The sequence below is a fragment of the Marmota monax genome, unplaced genomic scaffold (assembly GCF_021218885.2).
Source record: "Marmota monax isolate L192 unplaced genomic scaffold, Marmota_monax_Labrador192_F-V1.1 WCK01_AAM20220418_F8-fsc00069, whole genome shotgun sequence".
NCBI lineage: Eukaryota > Metazoa > Chordata > Mammalia > Rodentia > Sciuridae > Marmota > Marmota monax.
Window position 1 is genome coordinate 8,424,217 of NW_026695243.1, and position 22,130 is coordinate 8,446,346.

The window sequence follows — 22,130 nt, forward strand, 5'->3', positions numbered from 1 at the left end:
GATAACTTTGAGGTTATAAGAGGAGGACTTAAAAAGCTAAAGGAAAGCTAAATAGCCAAATTGTAGTAGCCATCCTTTGTCAGCCTCAGGTGGGGCTAGATGGGACCACCAGAGGGCATTCTGTTTCCAGTTTAAGGCTCTGAAGCCCCTCACATTATCACTAAAAACCAGAGACTAACTCCCAGCCAAGATCCCCAGAGACTTAATAGGAATAATAAAGACAAGAAACATTAGGGATGAATTCTATCAGATACAAGAGCACCACTGAGAGCTAGGGAAGCACTTAAAAATGCAGTCCTGCCTGTGGCACAAAACATAAATGCCTGGTGTTGCTCACAGGAAAAAGGACTTATTTCCTAAGGGACTTCCTTGAATGCACAGTCTACCAGGAAAGCATGTGTTCCGTCCTTTTCTAGCCCCAGGAATTCCCCTTACTACTCATCCACCAGCCCACCCTCCTCAGTAAAACAATTCCTGGCAATAAAGAAGTTAACACAGCAGGATACCTTTTAGACTTTTATTATTAGTTCTCTCTGAAGAATCAAAATAGTTAGCAAATTATTTTAGATTCATCAAGGCTGTATATCCTTTGTATTTAGATCTATAATGATGTACAACATAATACAAAAGAAACCAAAGAGAGTGATTTCTAAACCTAGGTGTTATTCATGTGTCATCCTAAAGCAGGGCTGGAGGAAGAGGCTGTTCAAGGATAACAGGGGAGGGTTAGTGCTAGGCCACCAAGTCGTGGCCTGTTTTCTCAACCCATTCAGTGTGCTGGGAAGGGGCCAATGATTACTCAAACTGACAAAAGGTTTCCTAGAGCAGGGCTCTAAGACCTTGGGCAGCAGAGGACTGTGGTCCAAACCAAGCTGAAAGAAACAGGCTGGAAAGGGAAGCATGGTGACTGCCTGGCAGAAGAGGCAAACTGGGCCCCATGGGGAAAAGTGCTTTCCTTGTACCTCAGAGACATTACAGAACCAGTGTAACACTAAGACTTCATTAAAAGGGAGAAAGAACAAAACCCTGGAAGAACCTTCTCGTACTCAACTTGGATTAGAGTTCAATCCACCAGTGCACGTAGTGGGGGAAGCATCTAACCCCAAAGCAGCACTAAGTCTAGCCCTCCCTTTTCTCCCCACTCCTGTTGGCAGCTAGACCAGGTTTCTGCTGAGGATGTAGAGACCCCCAGAAAGACCAAAGTAGTCTCTCTGGAGGGTCAAAGTGGGAAGGACACTTCTCAAATACAAATACATTTAATATGGAAGGAGCCAGGAAAAGTCTGGGGCATGCCCAAATCTTCCCCATTTTCTCCCCAGCTCAGAGCCTAGGCTCACAGAGACTGGCAAGCACAGTCTCCACACCTGATCTTCTAATCCCCAAAAGAAAATCCAGAAGTGTGCCCCTTCTTCCCCACATGTGGGCTCTGCAGGGCCTCTGGGGGGTGGTGGTTCCGTGGCAGGGCCTGGGCAGGGCCTGGTCTCAGCTGGCTCCAGCCCGAGCCATGAGGTCTTCCAAAGCATTGTCCTGGTCATTGTTGTGTAATAGCAAAACTTCCTTAATGTCTTTCAGTTCAAAGCCCATTTCCTTAAATTTGCTCATTAACTGAAGAAACTCCATCATCTAAGAGACAGAAGAGAATACAAATTAAATAAAAAGGTCCAGCCACGCAAAACAGCTCAGTGTGTACACTTGTTGGGGAGGCATCTGCCTCCTTTAACCATTGCTTCATAAGCCGAAGCCAGGGCAGACAGGTTTTTGATGCCATAGCCCACTGTCTTTCAGGAGCCATGCCCAGTCCCAACTCATTTTTGCCGACTTCTCTCTGGATCTCACCACCCCCATCCATAGTTGCTCTCTCCAAGGAGTGAGGAGGTCAGACTAACAATGGCCAAGTCTAAAAGTTGGCTTTTAGCCCAAATCAATCTTCTCTTCCCTGGGATTCTAGATAGTCTTCAACCTAGTGCTTCATCTGAGGCAAACACTGGCCTCAGTCTGTCTTGATACTTGGGAGATTCTGCCCCTCACTGCTTCTGCCTGTAGTCAAGGAAAGGGGATTGTGAGCCACGGGAGAAAACCAGGACAGACTATTCTGTCCCTCCTTCAAGGTTCCCATGAAGCATAAAGGTTCCCACCTTTTCTTCTGAACACTGGTGCATTTCCAGAGCCTCTTCCACTAAAAGAGGGTCGAAGCCCTTCTCACAAAGCTGTCCATGTGCAAAGAGATAGTCGAGAATCTAAGGAAAGAAACAAAGAGTTGAGCACCTACTGCTGCTCCTCTGTGTTTCCCAAGAGTCTTACTAGCTAGTGTGAAGTGTGTTCCTTGCCACACCTGAGCCATCAGATTCTGGACAGAACTTGAATTGTGTCCAACACAGCACCTCAGCGACTACTTGCTAAACAGACATGCCCTTCTAAACATGAGCAGCCATTTGCCAAAGGAGATGCTGCCAAAACTGACACCTCTCCTAGAATGTCAACTCCATAGCCTGAGCAGGAGAGTCCTCTTATTAACAGACCAAGTCACAAAATATTTCAAAGGTGTAGGGCTCCAGTACCCTATTTAGAACAACCCAGTTTTGCCCCTTTAAAGGGGATAACTGGATAAGAGTCCAATAGCTTCACTACTCCCAAGGTTTTTCCTCAGCCTAGGTCTCAAAAGCAGACCCCAAAAAAGAAGTGCTGCTGCTGAAACTGCTGGTTTCCCTCATATAGTACCCTGTCAGACCCCACTAATCCACAGGAGAGAAGCTGATGCTATAAGTCCAAGGGCCTCTATAAGAGGTACTATCCCAGTTCTAGGGGTCAAATGTTCTTGGCTCACCACCCGCTCTGCTGTAGACCAGCCACTCACCTGCTCAATATTCTCTCCCTTCTTCTTCATGGCTCTCAGGACACGCTCATAGGAGTAGCCCATGTTAACCACTGTCTCCACACACTGCCGCTCACTGGGAGACAGTGTCTGCAGTTCAGAATAGGCCTGGGGACAGCTGGGCATGTTGGGCACTTGTGACACTGAGAAATTTGGAGGGGTAACCTGGTGATAGAGAAACAAGAAGATCAAGAAGGACAATCTGGGTCCCAGAAGACATACCAATGAGGCAGCCTAATCCAGAAGCTTTCCATTTCTGATAGTAATCAAGCCCCAGGTTGAGCAGTCAACTTGAAACAAAGTACCAGACATCCTGAAAAGGTATGAAAAGGGACAGGGTGATGTACCATCCAAGGGAGAGAAAAGCTGGGAAGACACCTGCAACTGTGGCTGCTCTCATCCCATCTTACAGAATGAGAAAGCTCATAAATAGCCATATGCCCTTCTATGTCCCAATCACCTGGGCTTGAGATGGATAAAGAAGCCCTAATACTACTCACAGGACTGGTGTCCAAGCTAGCTGCAATCAGTTCTCTCCAGGGCTCTCCTAGGCTATTGTAACTCAGTGTCATGAGGGATCACTCACTCCAAACATTCCCATTCTGGAGTTGACGCTGTCCCTCAGCCTATTTTTTCACTGTTCCCACACATGGCCAGCTCAGAGCTTCATTTCACACTAAAGTTTCTGTCCTACAGAGCAGGACAGAGGGAGTATTAGCCATACCAGTCTGGACCCCAAGGACAGGAATGTGCACTCCAAGACCCTGTCCCAATCTACTGTGCTGGCAACAGACCTTACTAATTGACCTTACTAATAAGCTTCATCTGACTGGTGTACAAGCTCCTCAGTTTAGTTCCTCCTATCACCTCTGTTAATGAAGTCTAAGGCACAAAGACAGCTCACTCCCAGGTCAAAGAACCCATCCACCATGGGAACAGGTCACAAGCTGTTCTACAGTTTGGGTCAGCTCCCAAGAATGAAAGAAGATGTTCTGTAATTTTATTTTCTTTTTTAGGAAAGGGAGTCCTCTGTCCTAGAAGTAAGTCCAAAATTATATTGCTATAACCAGATGTTCTTAAACTCTGCTGGGGAAAGCCAGGAAGACTACAGTCTTGAGCTCAGTCTGTTTCCACATACCCATCTCACCCACAACACTTAGCAGCCTAATCACAGGGTAATCTATAGGTTACAGGAGTATTGGCAGGGCACGGACAATGTATCATGCCAATCTAGCCAATTTGCCGGCCCTACAATTGTGTCTGTCTCTTAGGGACAGGCTCTACTTGGGCTCAAGAATACCAATATCTAGCCAGACACAGTGGGACATGCCTGTAATTGGGCGGCTGACACTGAAGGATTGCAAGTTCAGTGTCAACCTCAGTAACTCAGGTTCTAAGCAACTTAGCGGAACTCTGTCTCAAAAGTAAATTTATCTTTTTTTAAATACGTCTTTAATTGTTAATGAACCTTTATTTTGTTCATTTATTTATATGTGGCCCTGAGAATAGAACCCAGTGCTTCACACATGCTAGGAAAGTGTTCTACCACTGAGCTACAACTCAGCCCCCAAAATAAAAACTTTTTTAAAAGACTGGGGATGTAGCTTAGTGGCAAAACACCTTGGGTTTAATTTCCAGTTTCAAAAAACAAAGAACAATGCCATCTCTCACAAAAGGAGCCTAGTCAGGATTCAGAACTATTCTTCAAATGCTTAACTTTTTTTCATAAAGTCTCCTGAATGCCTCATGGCTTCTAAAAAAGTTACACATTACAGGGGCTGGGGTTATGGCTGAGTAGTAGAGCGCTCGCCTAGCACGTGTGAGGCAATGGGTTTGATCCTCAGCATCACATAAATAAATAAAATAAAAGTGTTGTGTCCAACTACAACTAAAAAAAAAAATTTTTTTTTTTTTTAAAGAATCCTTCATTAGAATTATAACACAGTAAGTATTTAGGTTATGGAGTCATTCACCAAAGCTATTTAATCCAGGGTACAACTTTAAAATTTATATAATACTCCTATAATATGGATACAACTGTGTGTGTGTGTGTGTATGTGTGTGTGTGTGTGTGTGTCTTGCTGGGGATCAAAGCTAGCTAGGGTCTTGTACATGCTAAACAAACAACACACTCTACCACTGAGTCCCATATAGGATTTATTAAATACTATTATTATATTCATAGCAGACTTTTGTCATTAAGTATTTTTTTTAGGAAAAAGACAGGTTAGTTCTTGGAGGAGGCAGGGGTTAACGCCGGTATAAAATGGTATTTTCATATTCACTGACTAAAATCTCATAACAAACAAGAAAAAGCAGAAACTTGAAAAAAACTGAAATTTAGATACCTTTCCAAACATCAGTGTTTGAGGGAAAGCAAGTTATTAAGAGGATATGAGTATTAGTGTTTCAAAGCTTCTCAAAGGCCAGGAGTGGTGGCACACACTCATAATCCTAGAGGTTCAGGAAGCAGAGAAAGGAGCCAGCCTCAGCAATTCATCAAGGCCCCTAAGCAACTTAGTAAGACCCTGACTCAAAATAAAATGGGCTTGGGATGTGGATCAGTGGTTGAACACCGCTGGGTCCAATCCTTTGTATGGGAGGGGGGCAGGGGGAGAGGATAACAAGAAAAAAAAAAAAAAAAAGAAATGTTTCTTAAAGAGCCTGGGCATACTACTAGGCTTCAGAGGTAGCAGTTCTTTTTATAACTATGCAGCCTTCAAATCAAGAAGGTTCTTCTGCCAAGTCCTCCCAAATGCCTCTTTTTCACCCCACAGACTGCAGGTACATTCCAGCCTGAGTTCCTATAGCATTCTGGTCCCATTGCTGGCACATAGTACATTACCATGAATTCCTAGAGGTTAGTTACCATGTCTCATACATATCCAAATTCCCAAGGCCTGGCTTTGGGCTTGGAACTTACTGGCCCTCTAATCAACAGTTATGTAATAAACGGAAGCTGATTAGGATTTTCAAAGTAAAACTCGTAACAGAGCAAATCAACCAAATGCCTTTACCATCTCTCCCCAAAAGCCCACTAAAAGAGTATTAAAACTGCATTTACCTTTAAGATAAGATAAAAAGGGAAAGCAATGGACAATAAGTTCCAATGAAATCTTAAAATGTGGAAAGTTCATGAAGAGAGGGTAATATAAAGAAGCAAGGAAATATAAAGTGAGCCAAGTAGGAAAGAGCAGAGTCAGTCTAGGGGTCCCTCAGTACTCAGGCGCTCTTAATAGGACTCAACACCAAGGACTACTGGGATAAGTCAAAGGGTCCTTGATCAGAGGAGTAAAAACCTTCCCCATCCCATCTGCCTCACTCTACAGGAGGCAGAAAGTTTATTTCTTAGAAAATATGAACCTGAGGGCTGGGGATGTGGCTCAAGCGGTAGCACGCTCGCCTGACATGCATGCGGCCCAGGTTCGATTCTCAGCACCACATACAAAGATGTTGTGTCCACCAAAAACTAAAAAATAAATATTAAAATTCTCTCTCTCTCCCTCTCTCACTCTCTTTAAAAAAAAAAAAGAAAATATGAACCTGAGACAAAAAGATAGAAAGGTCTCCATGCACAATATAGAGCAGAATGAGGATTAACTAAAAGTCTACATCAGCCATCTCCACCTTCTTTAGCCCTCAGGAAGAATTCTCTGGAAAAACTGTAATTCCAAAGAATCACAAGTTGACATTTTGGGACATTCCCCCTTAATGTCAACTTTCTACCTCTAGTGAAGCTTTAACAATCAGCAGCATGCCCCTAACCCACACTGTTTTTAAAATTGCAATTGGACACAATACCTTCATCTCATTTATTTTTATGTGGTGCTGAGGATTGAACCCAGCGCCCTGCACATGCTAAGCAAGCGCGCTCTACCCCTGAGCCACAACCCCAGCCCTGTGCCTTACTCTTAAACATGAACAGGAAGGTCATAGCAATCAACATGAATGATACCAAAACATAAGAGGAAACAGACATGGGAATTTAAAATATGATGAAGATTTTAAAACACAAAAAGGGTTTATAAAATAGACAAGGATAGGGCTGCAGTTGCAGGTTAGTGGTAGAGCACTTGCCTACATCCTAAGGCCCTGGACTGAATCCCAAACACAAGATTAAAAAAAAAAAAAAAAAACAAGGATATGTCCCAGAAAGCAAAACACAAAGAGAAAGAAAACAGAAAAGGACAGAAAGTGAGAGCTTCAGTCAAAATTACAAACATCTAGCTTATAGGAATTTGGGGAGGTGGGGGGGCAGGTAATGTATACATATATCAAAGAAATACCAAACAAAAATAATTTCCAGAACTTAAAAATTGGACTGTCCCCCATTATAGAAGAGAGGCTCCAGCACAATGAATAAACAAGCATATCACTGGTAAATTTCAGATCTCTAGAGATGAAGGAAAAGATTGCCAAAGCTTCCAAAGTTAGAAATGGAAAAGAATAAAACAGACCTCAGAATAGCACTAAAATGCTAGAAATCAGTGGAGCTTTTATCCAAGTAAAAAGTTACATAAACTACCTGAGCGCAGTGGCACATGCATGTAATTTCAGTGGCTCAGGAGGCTAAGGCAGGAGGATTACAAGTTCAAAGCTAGCCTCAACAATTCTGTGAAGTCCTAAGCAACTTAGTAAGACCCTATTTCAAAATAAAAAAAGGGCTGGGAACTTGGCTCAGTAGTTAAGTACCCCTGGGTTTAATCCCTGGTATCAAAAACAAGTTAAGCAATCCGGATGCAGTGGTACACTCCTATAATCCCAGAAGGCTGAGGCAGAAGAACCCCATATTCAAGGCCAGCCTAGACAACTTAGCAAGACCCTATCTCAAGTAAAATAAAAAGGGCTGTGTGGATGTAGCTCAGTGGTAAAGCACTTGCCTAGTATTTGTGAGACACTGGGTTCAATCCTCAGCACCATATAAAAATAAATATACTATGTTCATCTACAACTAAATAAATAATGCCTTTATTTTTATGTGGTGCTGAGGATCGAACCCGGGTCCGGCCCATGCTAGGCGAGCACTCTACCACTAAGTCACGATCCCAGCCCAAGAAACTGAATTTCAATAAGGAGTTTGAGAAACAATCATATAAACAAAAAGGGAAAAATAATACATTGTTTATTTGTTTTTAGTGCTGGGGATTGAACCCTGGGGCACTTTGCCACTAAGCTATATCCCCAGTCCTTTTTACTTTTTATCTGATAGGGTCTTACTAAGTTGCTGAAGCCAGTCTTGATCTTACAATCTCTCACCTCAGTCTACCAAGTCACTGAGATTGCCAGCATGAACCACCATGCCCTCAGTAACACATATTTATCCAAATACAATGTGAACAACATTTATTTACCCAAATTTCGTATGAAAATATGGTGGAGGATAATGGAAGAAGTGAGAGAGGGGCCATTATAAGAGCTAGACCCTTAACTACTATAACAGGAAGAATAAGACCTTCTATCTTTAGAAAATGGCAATATAAACATTCTATTTAGAAATACAAAGATAAATCTCAGCAGAAACACTTCAGCAAAGATCTGGATGCAATGGTATGTGTGTGCTGATAGTTCCTGCTATTCTGGAGATGGAGGGAGGAAGATCACTTGAACCCAGGAGTATGAGGCCAGCCTGGGTAATATAGTGAAATCTCATCAGAAGGAACAGAGGAAGGTAAGAGAGAAAGAAAAAGCTCAGTGAGTTCAAAGCACCTGTGGGAAACAAAACTGGTAATAGGGAGAGGTGAGATAGAGATGTACTATTTTTCAATAAAAGCCTTTTTGGTTTGGGGTTTTGTTTGTTTGTTTTTGTTTTATTGTAAAGTCTTGCAATGTTGCCCAGGCTGGTCTGGAACTCATGGGCTGAAGTGATCTTCCTGTCTTGGACTCCCAAGTACTTAGATTACAGATGCATGCCACCACACTCAACAATGTGAGCCTTTTAAAAGCTACTTCATCTTGCAAATTGCGTTTGTATTACATTAATAAAAATAAATTTATGTTTTTTAAAAGAGAAAAGGATTCTACATTAAAGTAATTGCAAATGATGAATGGGATATGAATACATAAAAGCTAAGTGATTCTAGGGGCTGTTGTAGCTTGGTGGTAGAGTGTTGCCTAGCACATGTGAGGTCCTGGATTCTGGATTGTGTACTCAGCACCACATAAAGATAAATAAATAAAATAAAGGTATTGTATCCATCTACAACTACAAAAATATATATATTAAAACAAAAAAGCTAAGGGATTCTATATGTCAAAAAAGAATTTTAAACATAAATTTAAAGGCAAATTAATGCTACTGTTTAATGACCACAATTAGTAAATTCAGAATTAAGAAATATAAAGGAAAGGCAGAAATGTTCTCCTGAATTCACTGTGAAAGTATAAGCAATAAGTATACATACCTAGAGAAACAGAACCCAACAGCAGAATTAGCCTAACTCAAAAGCAGAGTAGCCAGGTGCAGTGGTGCAAGCCTGAAATCCCAGTGGCTCAGAAGGCTAAGGCAGGAGGATCACAAGTTCAAAGCCAGCCTCAACAACAGTGAGGCGCTAAGCAATTCACTTGAGACCCCATCTTTAAATAAAATACAAAATAGGGCTGGGGATGTGGCTTGGTGGTTGAGGGCCCCTGAGTTCAATCCCCAGTACCAAAAAAAAAAAAGCAAAGCAAAGCAAAGCAAGGCCTCTGAAGGGCTAAGAAGCAGTAGGAAGAGATACTATCAAAATCAGTCAGTTCTAGGTTTGACTCAGAAGAGTACATTTCAAGATTGTTCCTCTCAGCTGGGCACAATGGCACACACCCTGTAATCCCAGCCATTTGGAGATTTAAGAAGGAGGATCATAGTTTAAAGCCAGGCTGGGCAAGATCCTATGTCAAAACAAATAACTTTATACAAAATGAAAAGAGATAAACTGGAAGAAAATACTTGTGGGGCTGGGGATATATTTGTGGTAAAATATTTGCCTAGCATGTGTGTAGCCCTGGGTTCAATCCCCAGTATCTGGTGGGCTGGGGGCACCTGTTCTTCTCAAGATTAGCCTATGAGTTTCTCAACTTCTAAGATAAATTTATGTAAAAAGTAAAATACGAAATCAAAATCTGAAAAATGAAACTGAAACATTACAACATAAACAGTTAATTCCACTAACACTTCTCTAGGATTAGTATATGAAAAATGTACACAGCCCAGATGACCACTACCACCCCTGCCATTGGCATTATTCTCTCACTAGTCCTTCTGTCACTAGGAAAGGTTCTTACTGGTGGCTCCAACTCGAACATTAAGATAGAGGGCCAGGATGAGAATCAAGCTTTGCTCCCTGGGGATAGGGTCATGACTTAAAAGAACTTGAGCTCTTTTTATATCAGCACATTCAAAGCAGTAAATTCTCAGGTCAGCAGGAAGCAGGTCCCTTCCCATCAAGAGAAAAATGGGCCAGAAAAATCAAGTTAATCAAAGAATGAAAAAAGTGTTCTGGTTTGAGAAAGAGCTTTGTTGTTTTCATTGGCTTTGATCTCTAAATGTTTAATCTGTCTTTAAATGGGAATGGGAAGTATTGACTGAGGATCCCTTATCTTTTCCAGGGTGCTTATAATTTATCTAAAGTGTACAGTATATCATGAAAAGGGATATGGTCCTGATCAAAGCCCAACAATGACTAGGGAGAATTAGGATGAAGCATACTCCAAGAGATTAATATTGATGCTCTGCACTCTATCTAGTTCATCTGGGCCAGAGTCCAGGAAGTTTATAAGCAGCAGGGAGATCTCTTGACAGTGAAGGCACTCGAACAGATGATTATATACAAAGAATGCTACTGCTTGAAACTTGCACTTGTAAAGCAGGCCAAAGTTTCTTTTCTTTACTAATAGCAAGGTTGTTATGATATCTGACAGACATCACACCAATACAATTATAGGCTCCTTCCCGGCTCTAAATAATCTCTTGAGGTGCTATCATTTAAAAAAAGAATTATGAGCTGATGATATAGCAAACTTCTTTAACTTCTATTCTAGAATGCAATAATGTATTGTTCTGTGCTGCTGAAACAACTATACCAAGAGCTAAACCTACACTTTGTGACAATAAAGGGACCTCACTGCATCTACAATGTTTTAGTGTGGCAAAATCAGATTTGATTTTCTTCAAGATGATACAAGTTGCAATTTTTTTAATCAATCCATCCCAAGCTCCTTCCTCCCTTCCTTTGAAGAAAACTGCACAATTCCCAATGGAAGAAAAGAATTACATGATTAAAATCTTCATATTTTTTAAAGACCTTTCAAAAATTTCCACCTTGTGCTTCAACTTCCAAGACAAATTATCTGCTGGTTACTAAGGAACCCAGTATGAAAAAAATGTAACCTCAAATTAGCCAAACCACGATAAAAAGAACCATTCAAGAAAGAGGAGGAAGATGAAGGAGGAAGAGAAGGATAATACCAAAAAGTTAGTAAGTATAAAACAAGCCATTAAAAAAAAAATTTACAAGACATGACAACACAAAAACTAAGCGATCAGACAGGAAATACCATTTGCAAGATCCACATCACACCCTACCTTTGCAAAGGAAAAGACCCAAAGATGCATGGAGGGACCAGTGAACATTAACCAAATTCACTCTGGGAATGGAGTTCAGTGGTAGTAGAGCACTGAACTACTAGAATGCTCAAGGCCCCAGCATGGGGGCAGGGGAGGATTTAACCAGCCTAAATTTAAAATTCATAATCCTGGTCCTCAGAAGAATAACCAGAATTTTACATAAAATTATATAAGCAATCAACATGCCATATCAAATCTTGCCATAAACCTTGAAAATAATATGAGGAAGGCAACTGCAAGGTAGAATTTAGAAATCTTTGAAACTGTAACCTAGTGGGGGTGAAGTGATATTTAAAAGACTTACTGTGGGACCTGTATTTGGAGGTGATGATTCTTCTGTGCACACAGACAAGACAGACAGGGAAGGCATCTGAGAGGATGTCAAGGTTGGCACCTCTGTGCCACTGTCCAAGTTCAAAGCTGAAAGCCCAAGAGTATGGTCCCCATTGAGCTCACTGGCACTGCTTTGGGTGGAAGGCTTTAGGGAATTCCGGAACATGCCACTGCGGAGGCAGGATGTGCTATGGAAAGTGCTTGCCAGCTTGACTGTCTTCTGATTGCTGTCATCAGAGTCAAGTTTCGGGAAGGACAGAGATTTGATATTGCTTACTGCAGGGATAGGGGGCAGGGACACTTTGGAAGACAGCGACATCTTTTCACAGTTGCCCAACTGTGGTAAGGTTATAAAGCCATTGGGTTTATGAAGAGGCTTGAAATCTAGGGTTGCCCGCTCCAAGGATGCCAAGACCTCCTCATCCTGTAATACAGATCCAGAGCCTCCTCTGGGCAAGTTATTGTCCAGTAACTGAGCCATAATGGGTCCAGTGGTCCCTACCAGAATATTTCTCAGCTCTTCCTTCTCATCAATGGTTTTCAACTCCAGATTATCAAATGGGTCTTCTTCACACTCGAAATCAGCAGGATTGAAATCTGCCTTTGTGTGGGGTGGGCTGAGAACTTTCTGTTTCGTGGCACTACTGCTGACCCGAGTTGGAGTGAGGATGCTGTTGTGCTGTAAGCTGGCAAGGATAGGGTTAATTGGAGGTGGCATTGTGGCTGTACTGTGAGTCTTGGAGAAACTCGTTTTGCTATCACCCTCTGGGCCACTCTTAGAATTCACTTTAGCTTCTGCTTCCTCGGCTTTGCGTTCTGCTTCCTGTTGGGCTTCTTGGATTTTTTTAATATCTTCAGCCCACTCAATGGTTTTCTTTTCCAAGGAGAAGTCATACTGCAAAGATACAGCAGAGAAAGAAGGTGTAAACCCATGGGCTTCCCTTCCCCCACCAATTTACTCCTTCTTCACTCTACACAAGATTAAGTAGGCCAGCAGTATTTACTTATGTGGAATGATCCCGGCTCAGGAAGATTTCCAATGTCTTTATATGACTTAACTAAACTATACTCCCAAAGTATTACTAGAAATTAACTACAAAGAATTAACACCCTCTAATCCTATATACTAGGCAAAATGACTTTTGCCACTTTCTTTGCCTCTCATCCATCAGGCCATTTATTTCCCTAGAAATTTTTGTGGCTCCAGCAGAATTCAGTCACATCCTCTGTGAAACTTTGCCTGGTGACTCATCTTTATTCTAAAATCTTACAGCATTTGTCTCTATCAGTCATCTGATATGGCGAACATGTGACTATACTTACCTTTAATCTGTAATCCCTAGCACTACCCCAACAATATCACAAGTCTCCTATGGGCAGCAACCCAACTACAGACCCTCTTTGGGTCTCTATTATCTAGTACAATGTCCTAAATAGATCCCATAATCAGTAATATCTTCTAATATTTAAGAACACAATGCCATGCATAATTCTAAGCACTTTTTATGTATCAACTCTCTAGATTTTCTCAATTCTTTAATTATTGTTATACCTATTTTAAAAGGGCTATGCTTAAGGTGATAAAACTGGTAAGTGTTGAAGTATGGATTGGAATCCAGGCAGTGTGACAATTCTGTTCTCTTAAACCACCATCTATTAGAATGAACAGGTTATACTCCAAATGTAGGAAATTTTCTTAAGAAATCTAGAGGTCTGGGGATATAGCTCAGTGGTAGAGCACTTGCCTAGCAGAGCAAGGCCAGTTCCTAGCACCTGAGAAAACAAAAACACAGAAAGTGTAAGTAATCTAGATGAGTGCCTGGGAGATAGACTCAATGGTAGACCATACATTTATGAAGCTCTAAGGTGGGGGGGGGGGGGGGAAGAGAGGAAGAAAGGAAAGAAAAGGGCGGGAGCAGGTCTAGACATACTCAGATTAAGACTGTACAGAACAAACTGAAAAGGAAATATGCTTCACGGTTCCTTAACAAGACCTTAAAGTAAAAAATTTCATTTGGGGGCTGGGGATGTGGCTCAAGCGGTATAGTGCGCTCGCCTGGCATGCGTGCAGCCCGGGTTCGATCCTCAGCACCACATACAAACAAAGATGTTGTGTCCGCCAAAAAATAAGTATTAAAATTCTCTCTCTCAAAAAAAAAAAAAAAAAGATTTCATTTGCACATTTAAAAGAAATACATTATTATATAAAGCAAAATTCACATAGGGCAGAAGAAAAACAAATCTTTGGCATTCACTCTAAAGCAACAGAGTTAAGCAATGTCTCTGTGTATGTATATTCAAGGTTGGAGACATATTAAAAGTATAATAGGAGGAGAACAAAGGGAAGCATGCTAAGACAAGCATTTTAGAGTAGAAGAAACCTAATGACGAGCTCTGGCCATCCCCAACCTTTTCAGCTTCAAATAACAAGAGAAGCCTATAAATGCACATGTCAAGAGGTTAATTTAAATTCCTGAATCAGCTGCTATGCCTCAGAAAGACACGTGGGGGAATCACTGTGCTTCATTTCTACTAGTTATGGAACAATAAGAAAAGAGCACTGGGCAAAGACTGCTGCATCTATCTGGAGGAAACCCAATTTTACAGTCAGTTTCCTCTAATAAAAACTGTGGCTATAACCAATTTACCTCTACTTATAAACACGAACTCTGAAGTTTAACTTGAAGCAATAACTAGAAATGTCTTTCCTTTTCTAGCAAATCTTCCCTTAGAATTTTTTTTTTAATTACCAAAGTAATGCAGAATATACGTAACAGAGGAAAACATATTGGAAATTTTAAAAAAGCAAAAGTAAAAGAAAATAAGAACATAGTTTGCGAGTATGATAATAAATAATAATAGCATCTAGCATTTATGGAGTACTAGGAAACAGACAAAGTATTATAAATGCATTACAGTTTCTGTAGTTTACCTTTTTGTAGTTTCAGTTACCTTTAATATACCACAGTCCAAAAATATTAAATGGCAAACTCCAGAAATAAATAAATCATACATTTCAAATTGTAAGCTGCTCTGGGTAACATAATAAAATCTGGCACATTACCTTACTCCGTCCTCCTGGGATATGAATTGTCCTTTTGTCCAGCATATCCACACTGTATCTGATACCCAGCAATTAGTCACTTAGTAATCAACTCCACTGTTGTGTGGTACTAGAGTATCTTATATAGAGTTTAGTATTATCTTAGGTTTACACATCTACTGGGGATTTAGAACATATCCTCCTTAGGATAAGGAGGATGCTACAGTATAAATGTAGCTTGTCCCCCAGGGGTTAATGTGCTGAACGCTTGATTCTTAGTGTGTCACTGTTGAAGTATTGAAACAGTTAAGAAATGGAACCTAATAGGAGGTGATTGGGACTTTAAAATGGATTAATTCTTGGGGCTGGGGATGTGGCTCAAGTGGCAGCGCGCTTGCCTGGCACACGTGAGGCACTGGGTTCGATTCTCAGCACCATATAAAAAAGAATAAAATAAAGATGTTGTGCCCACCTAAAACTAAAAAATAAATATTTTTTTTAAATGGATTAATCCTTTTCTTTCAGGAGGGCTTTCTCAATCTTTCAGGATTTCCTGAAAGCTGGTTGTTTTAAGAGACTCTATTGGGGCTGGGTTGTGGCTCAGCTGTAGAGCGCGCGCCTCGCACGTGCGCGACCCTGGGTTCGATCCTCAGCACCACATACAAAAATAAACAAGTGAAATAAAGGTGTTGTGTCCAACTACAAAAAATAAATATTAAAAAAAAAAAGCTAGTTATCAGTATTTTCCATGTGAGGAAATGGAGCCTTGAAGAATTAAAGAAATTTACACAAAATCATACAGTTAGTACATGACAATTCCAGCCCATGTGTGACAGCAGAATCTATTATAAACCATAACACAGGGCCGGGGTTGTGGCTCAGCGGTAGAGCGCTTGCCTAGCATGGTTGAGGTACTAGGTTCGATCCCCGGCACCACATAAAAATAAAAGAAAGAAAGATACTACGTCCATCAACAACTAAAAAAATATATTAAAAAAAAAAAAAAAGTAACACAAAGGACCACCCTGACACTACTATTGCAGCAACTACATATTCAATAGAAGCTTTCTGGATCCTAGATGCAAGAATATGTTTTACTGGTTCATCTCAATGGAAATTTAACTGAAAATCTGAATTTGTGTTCCAATGCAAGAGCAACTATGACAAACTCATAGGAAACTTCAAGCCATGTGGCTAGGGCTCCAGATCTCACTATTCTCTACATAGAGAGGGAACCAGCACCAGTACCACAACCAAATCTCTGAGGAGAATCCCATGCAATCAAAATTTAAAAGGTGCTTTGTACAATCAGGAAACAAAAAAATTTCAACTTGCCCACAAGGAATAGGGACCAAAGCCTCAATCTCTGGTTAAAAGTGGATGTTATGAACATAATATCATACATTTATCAGTGTCTCACGCTGCTCAAATAAGAAATACCCTACAAAACCTAAAATGGCAACAATTTGTGATTCAAAACACGTTTGTTTTTTTGGCGGGTTTTTTGGTACCAGGGACTGAACCCAGGAGCACTTAACCACTGAGCCACATCCCCAGTCCATTTTTATTTTGAGACAGGTCTTACCAAGTTGCTGAGGGCCTCGCTAAATTGCTGAGGATGGCCTTGAACTTCCAATCCTGCCTCAGCATCCTTAGTTGCTGGGATTACAGGCATTTGCCACTGTGCCTAGCTCAAAACAAGTGTTCTGAATTCATCAATTAAGCAGTGACTAATATGAGAAACAAGACAGAGGTGTTCATGGCCAGCCTTAGCAACTTAGAAAGACCCTGACTCAAAATAAAATTTTTAAAAAGGCAGAGGAGGGCTGGGGTTGTGGCTGAGAGGTAGAACACTCGCCTAGCACATGCAAGGCCCTGTGTTCAAGCCTCAGCACCACATAAAAATAAATAAATAAAATAAAGGTATTGTGCCCAACTACAACTAAAAACTAAATAAATAAATAAGCGAGTGAATAAGTAAATAAATAAATAGATGGCTAGATAGATAGATAAGGGCTGGGGATGAAGCTTAGTGGTAGCGTTCCCCTGCATTCAATCCCTAATCCCTGGCTTTAGTTATTTTTATTTTATTTTTATCCTGGTAATTGAACCCAGGGACCCTGTCACACATAAAAAAATTCTAAGACTCAAGCAATCCTCCTGCCTAAAACCCCAACTAGCCAGGACTAAAGGCATGTATCACTGCATCTTATCTTTTGGTGTATTATATAATTTTTAAAAATATCTTTATTTACTTATTTATTTTTATGTGGCACAGAGGAATCAAACCCAGGGTCTCACACCTGCAAGGCAAGTGCTCTACAACTTAGCTACTGCCCCAGCCCTGTTGTATAATTTTTTAAAACCTTTTTATTTTCTTTGTCTCCCCACACCCTCTTTTTTTCTTGTGATACCAGAGATCAAAACTAGGGCCTCATGCTTGCAGAACACATATTCTAACACTGAGCTACATCCCCAGTCCTAGAGATATTTAAAGATCATACTGCTAATAGTATTTGTACACATAGAGAGGTACTTAATGATTCTATTGTTACCAATAAAAAATTATTAGGCAAATGAACAAGGAAAATTTTTATAAGTCTCTCTTCTGGCCCAATGAAGTCTTCATACACAAAGGAATATCAATTCCATAATCAAAATTACATTAAGAGGTTAAACATCCGTGTTTAGGGAAATGCAAGTCAAAACCACAATGAGAGATAACATCACATTTACAAAGATGTATATAATCAAAAAGACCCCAAGCATGGTAGTACACGCCTATAATCAGGAGGCTGAGAGGCAGGAGAATCACAAATTCAAGGGCAGCCTTGGCAATTTAGCAAGACCTGTCCCAAAAAATAAACAGTGCTGGGGATGTCACTCAGTGATATCAAGTACCCCTGGTTCTATCCCCAGGACTGGGGGGAAAAATCTTAACAGCTGGGGATATAGCTTAGTGGTACAGCATTTGCCTACCATGCATACAACGTGCTAGGTTTAATCCCCAACACTGAAAAAAAAAGACAATTAGTGACAAAAGTTGATAGGGATATGGAGAAACTGGAACCCTCTATAGTGTTGGTGGGGATTTAAATGGCACAGCAAACCTTTGGAAAATAGTCTGGCAATTCTTCAAATGTTAAACATGGAGTTACCACAGGACCCAGCAATACCACTCCTAGGTATATACCCAAAAGAATTAAAAACATATTCCATACAATAACCTGTATACAAATGTTCATAACAGCATTATTCATAATAGTAAAAAAGTAGAAAGTACCAATATGTCCACCAACTGACAAATGAACGAGAATATGATTTGACATATAAAAATGAATTAACTAATACTACTTCATTCATACAAATGGATAAACCCTGAAAACATTATGTTAAATGAAACTGAGGCAGGAGGATTATAAGCCTACTGGGTCACTGAAATTATAAGCACAGACCACCACATCAAGCATGGGTTTCTTTTTAGTGAAATGAAAATGTTCTGGAATTAGATAGCAATGATGCTTACACAACTTTGAATATACTAAAACCCATTTAACTACACAATTTAAAAGGGTGAATTTCATGGTCTGTGAATTATGTCTGAACAAAGCTATTTTTAAAAAATAACTGAAGCAGATGTGTCACCCAAGTTTACAATCCCAGGGGAGAAGCTGAAGCAAAAGAATTGCAAGTTCAAGAACAGCCTCAACAACTCAGCATGGCCCTCAGCATATTAATGAAAGACACTGTCTCAAAATAAAAAACAAAAAGGGCTGGGGATGTAGCTGAGTGGTAAAGTGTCCCTGGGTTCAATCCCCAGAATAAAAATAAAATAAAATAACTAAAGTCAGGCATGGTTGTATACGCATATAATCCCAAATACTGGCTGAGGCAGAAGGATCAGAAGTTAAGAGGCCAGCCTAGGCAACTTAATAAACTCTGTCTCAAAATAAAATAGAAAAAGAGGTGAGGATATAGTTGAGTGGTACACTGCCCCTGGGTTCAATCCCCAGTAGTACAAAAAGAGAAAAAGTCCTAGTTCTCCTACTATAACTACTCATAGCATATAGACTATGAAAGAGAAAATGGAATGTGTTCTAAAGTAACATGATGACTCAGGAATCCCCCAGAAACAAAACATCTTTTCCCAAAAGTTGTGTTTTATAAATGTGTTTTTCAAAACACAGTATGAAGTGTTTTGAATACTATCCTGTACTTCACTGTTTTCTACATGACTCTGAGCTCTAAGCACCTTGAGGACAGTGATAAAAGCATTTATCTCTATCCTCAGTACTAGCATAACACCTCTCAAGAGCAGGCATTGAGTAAATGTTTACAAAAGAAATTACAAGCAGCTATTTGCTGCTTTCAAGAGGTAATTCAGTACCTTTATATTAACTAAGCTTTAAAGATGAGAGGGTTGAGAAAGAAGCCTTTGGGGAGATGGCATTTAAGCACAGTGTAAAAGAATGAATAGATTTTAATAGCTTTGAGTACAGTAAGAGAAGAATATTTTGCATAGACTTAGGAGCTCATGTAGAATAACAGAGTAACATACAATGTACATTCAATAAACTGCTGGTAACCTGGCTTGGTGGGAACACTGAAGAGTTGAGCTAAAGTGCTTTTTACATCTATACTTGATTCAATAATGATTGGTGGAGCTGGGGCTAATTGACCTAATTAACATTTATGGACCATTACACTTAAGAATTGAGTAATGAGAGGCTGGGGCTGTAGCTCAGTGGTAGAGCACCTGCCTTGCACGTGTGAGGCCCTGGGTTCAATCCTCAGCACCACATAAAAATGAATAAATAAAGATATTGTATCCATCTACAATTAAATAAATAAATAATAATGATGATGATGACTGGTGAATCACTAAACACTATTAAAATCACTAAAACTATTAAAAATTAATAGTTTTGAAGAAGGGTATGACAATTTACAACGATATTATTCTAGGGTAGGAGATGGAGAGGGAGTGAGACTCGCCAAATTATATTGTCATATTGTGTATTGTATGCATATATGAATATGTACCAACAAATCCCATCAGTATGTACAATCATAATGCACCAATAAAAATGTAGGGAAAAAAGAATATTATTCTAGAAACAACATGAAAATAAAAGCAAAATGCTCCCAGCAGAGAGGTCACTTGAAGAGACTACTACAATAGCACAGCTGAAAAATAAGGTAGGGATGAAATGGAATATAAGACACAACAAAAGAAAATTATTACCTAACTTCAGTGACTAAGATGATAATATGAACATTAAGAGATAAAGAAAAAAAAAAGAGGTGAATAATGGTAAATGAGGATTTGTTTTGTGCAAGGCACAGAGCCCCAAAAACACACAATCTAAGAAATTAACAAAAACAATCTCTAAATGGAAGTATGTGTGTAATGATGTGAGCCAGGAAATTATCAGATGCTCTGAGAAATACAAATAAGAGATTTAAGAGTGGGGTTTTTTTCCATTTCACTATGCATCAATTTCTTATCCTTTAAACTTTTAAATACACTAAACTTTAACTAAAAATCACCACTTACCTGTACTTCTCTGACAACCTGCAAACAATCAGGCAAGGAGAAGCCAATAGGTAGACCAACTTTAGCTGGTGTTTTGAATTTGTCTCCTATCTTAAATGGGACATCATCAAGGTAACTGAAAGTCCCTATAATCAAAAATAAAGTAGAAAATATCAGCAAAGAACTTTATTAATTTGTTTTCCTATAATCTTAAGACTAGAAGTTATAAAAGTTCCTTCTCCAACTGCTTACCTTCTCCTGAACCTAGATCTGAGAAGAAAATCCAACATCACAGACTACTTAATCTTACTAAGGTTTATTTTCCATTATACTTACTATAAAAGCCAAAGTACTCACAGCATCCTAAAAGGTCTCCCCACAGCCCACAACTGTTCTGCCTTCATATCCCTAGCAGTCAACTTCTAGTTCACTACACTAAGTCATGAGCTCTCTGTTCTCAATGATTTTTTTCCCTTGCAGTTCCAGGGATTGCACCCAGGGTCTTATGCATACTAGGCAAGTGCTCTATCACTGAGCTACATCCCCAGCCCTGTCCCCAGTGACGACAGGCTAAAAAATCCTATACTGGATATTCCCTCTATCTGGAATGCTCTTCCCTCAGTTATTTACATGACTCACTCTTTCACTTCTTTTAAGTCTCTGTGCAAATGTTACCTTCCCAGTGAGGCTTGCCCTGACCCCTACTTAAATTTACTAACTCACCTTTATTACAGCATTCATATATTACAATCTATCTTTTCCATGAAGCACTTATATTACTTTTTTCTTTTTAAGACAAACCTACTTCTTTTTTTTAGTTGTCAAAGACTTTTTATTTTATTTATTTATATTTGGTGCTGAGGATCAAACCCAGTGCCTCACACATACCAGACAAGTGCTTTACTATTGAGCCACAAGCCCAGCTCACTTATATTACTTTTTAACATTATATAATTGACTTTTTATTATCATCTGTCTTCCCCAATGCAATGTAATCTCCTTCAGGCAAGTTACCTTAAGTCTATCTTATCCAAGAATATATCCTCGAACTTACAGCACTACCTAGCACATTTAACAAATACTGCTGAACTGATGACAGACACTACACAAAAGAATCTCTTTGATTTGGAGTTCTTTACATTCTTTTTCATATTTTTCATTGGTGCACTATAGCTGTAAACAGCATGATTTTTTAAATAACACAAAAAGTTACTCTAGATATTAAAATAAACTATAACATTTTAGAATAATGTGGGTTTTTATTTTCATTTGTTTTTGTTTGTTTATTTGTTTGTTTGCAGTGCTGGAAATTAAACCCAGGGGCCTCACACATGCTAAGTACAAATCTATCACTAAACCTCCCCCAGTGGGGAAATATTTCAGCAGCACAGCACTTATAAGAAAAGGAAGGCCGGGTATGGAAGCACATTCCCATAATCCCAGCAACTCGGGAGGCTAAGGCAGGAAGATTGAGGTTTGAAGCTAGCCTCAGCAACTTAGCAAGATCGTGTCTCAAAACAAAAAAAGAAAAAGGGCTCAAAGGCACCCATAACTTCAATCCCCAGTACCACCACCACCACCCCAATAAAAAGAAGAAGAAGAAAAAGAAGAGATAACCATACAAGATCATGAGAATCTAAACAGAATTATCTGGAGGCATATACCACAAACAACTAAACTGCTTCAATCCCCTAATGGTTCTGTGCCTATCACAGCTGAATAATACAGAAAGATCAGGACATGA

The 22,130-nt window shown here is 39.8% G+C and overlaps 1 protein-coding gene across 4 annotated transcripts in view; it reads right to left on the bottom strand.

The window, feature by feature from the left end:
• Positions 1 to 503: 503 nt before the first annotated feature.
• The window catches only part of Ubap1 (ubiquitin associated protein 1), a 65,376-nt gene continuing 43,749 nt past the window's right edge, over positions 504 to 22,130 (bottom strand). For 3 of the 4 annotated variants that reach the window (XM_046457369.2, XM_046457370.2, XM_058578094.1), the window contains 5 exons: positions 20,408 to 20,532; positions 11,779 to 12,702; positions 2,855 to 3,037; positions 2,136 to 2,237; positions 504 to 1,623 (listed from right to left, as the gene is read on the bottom strand). In XM_046457369.2, coding sequence (XP_046313325.1) covers positions 1,483 to 1,623; positions 2,136 to 2,237; positions 2,855 to 3,037; positions 11,779 to 12,702; positions 20,408 to 20,532 — 1,475 coding nt within the window. In that variant the 3' untranslated portion in view covers positions 504 to 1,482. The remainder of the gene's footprint in view (positions 1,624 to 2,135; positions 2,238 to 2,854; positions 3,038 to 11,778; positions 12,703 to 20,407; positions 20,533 to 22,130) is intronic. The other variant, XM_058578095.1, reaches the window with a different exon arrangement.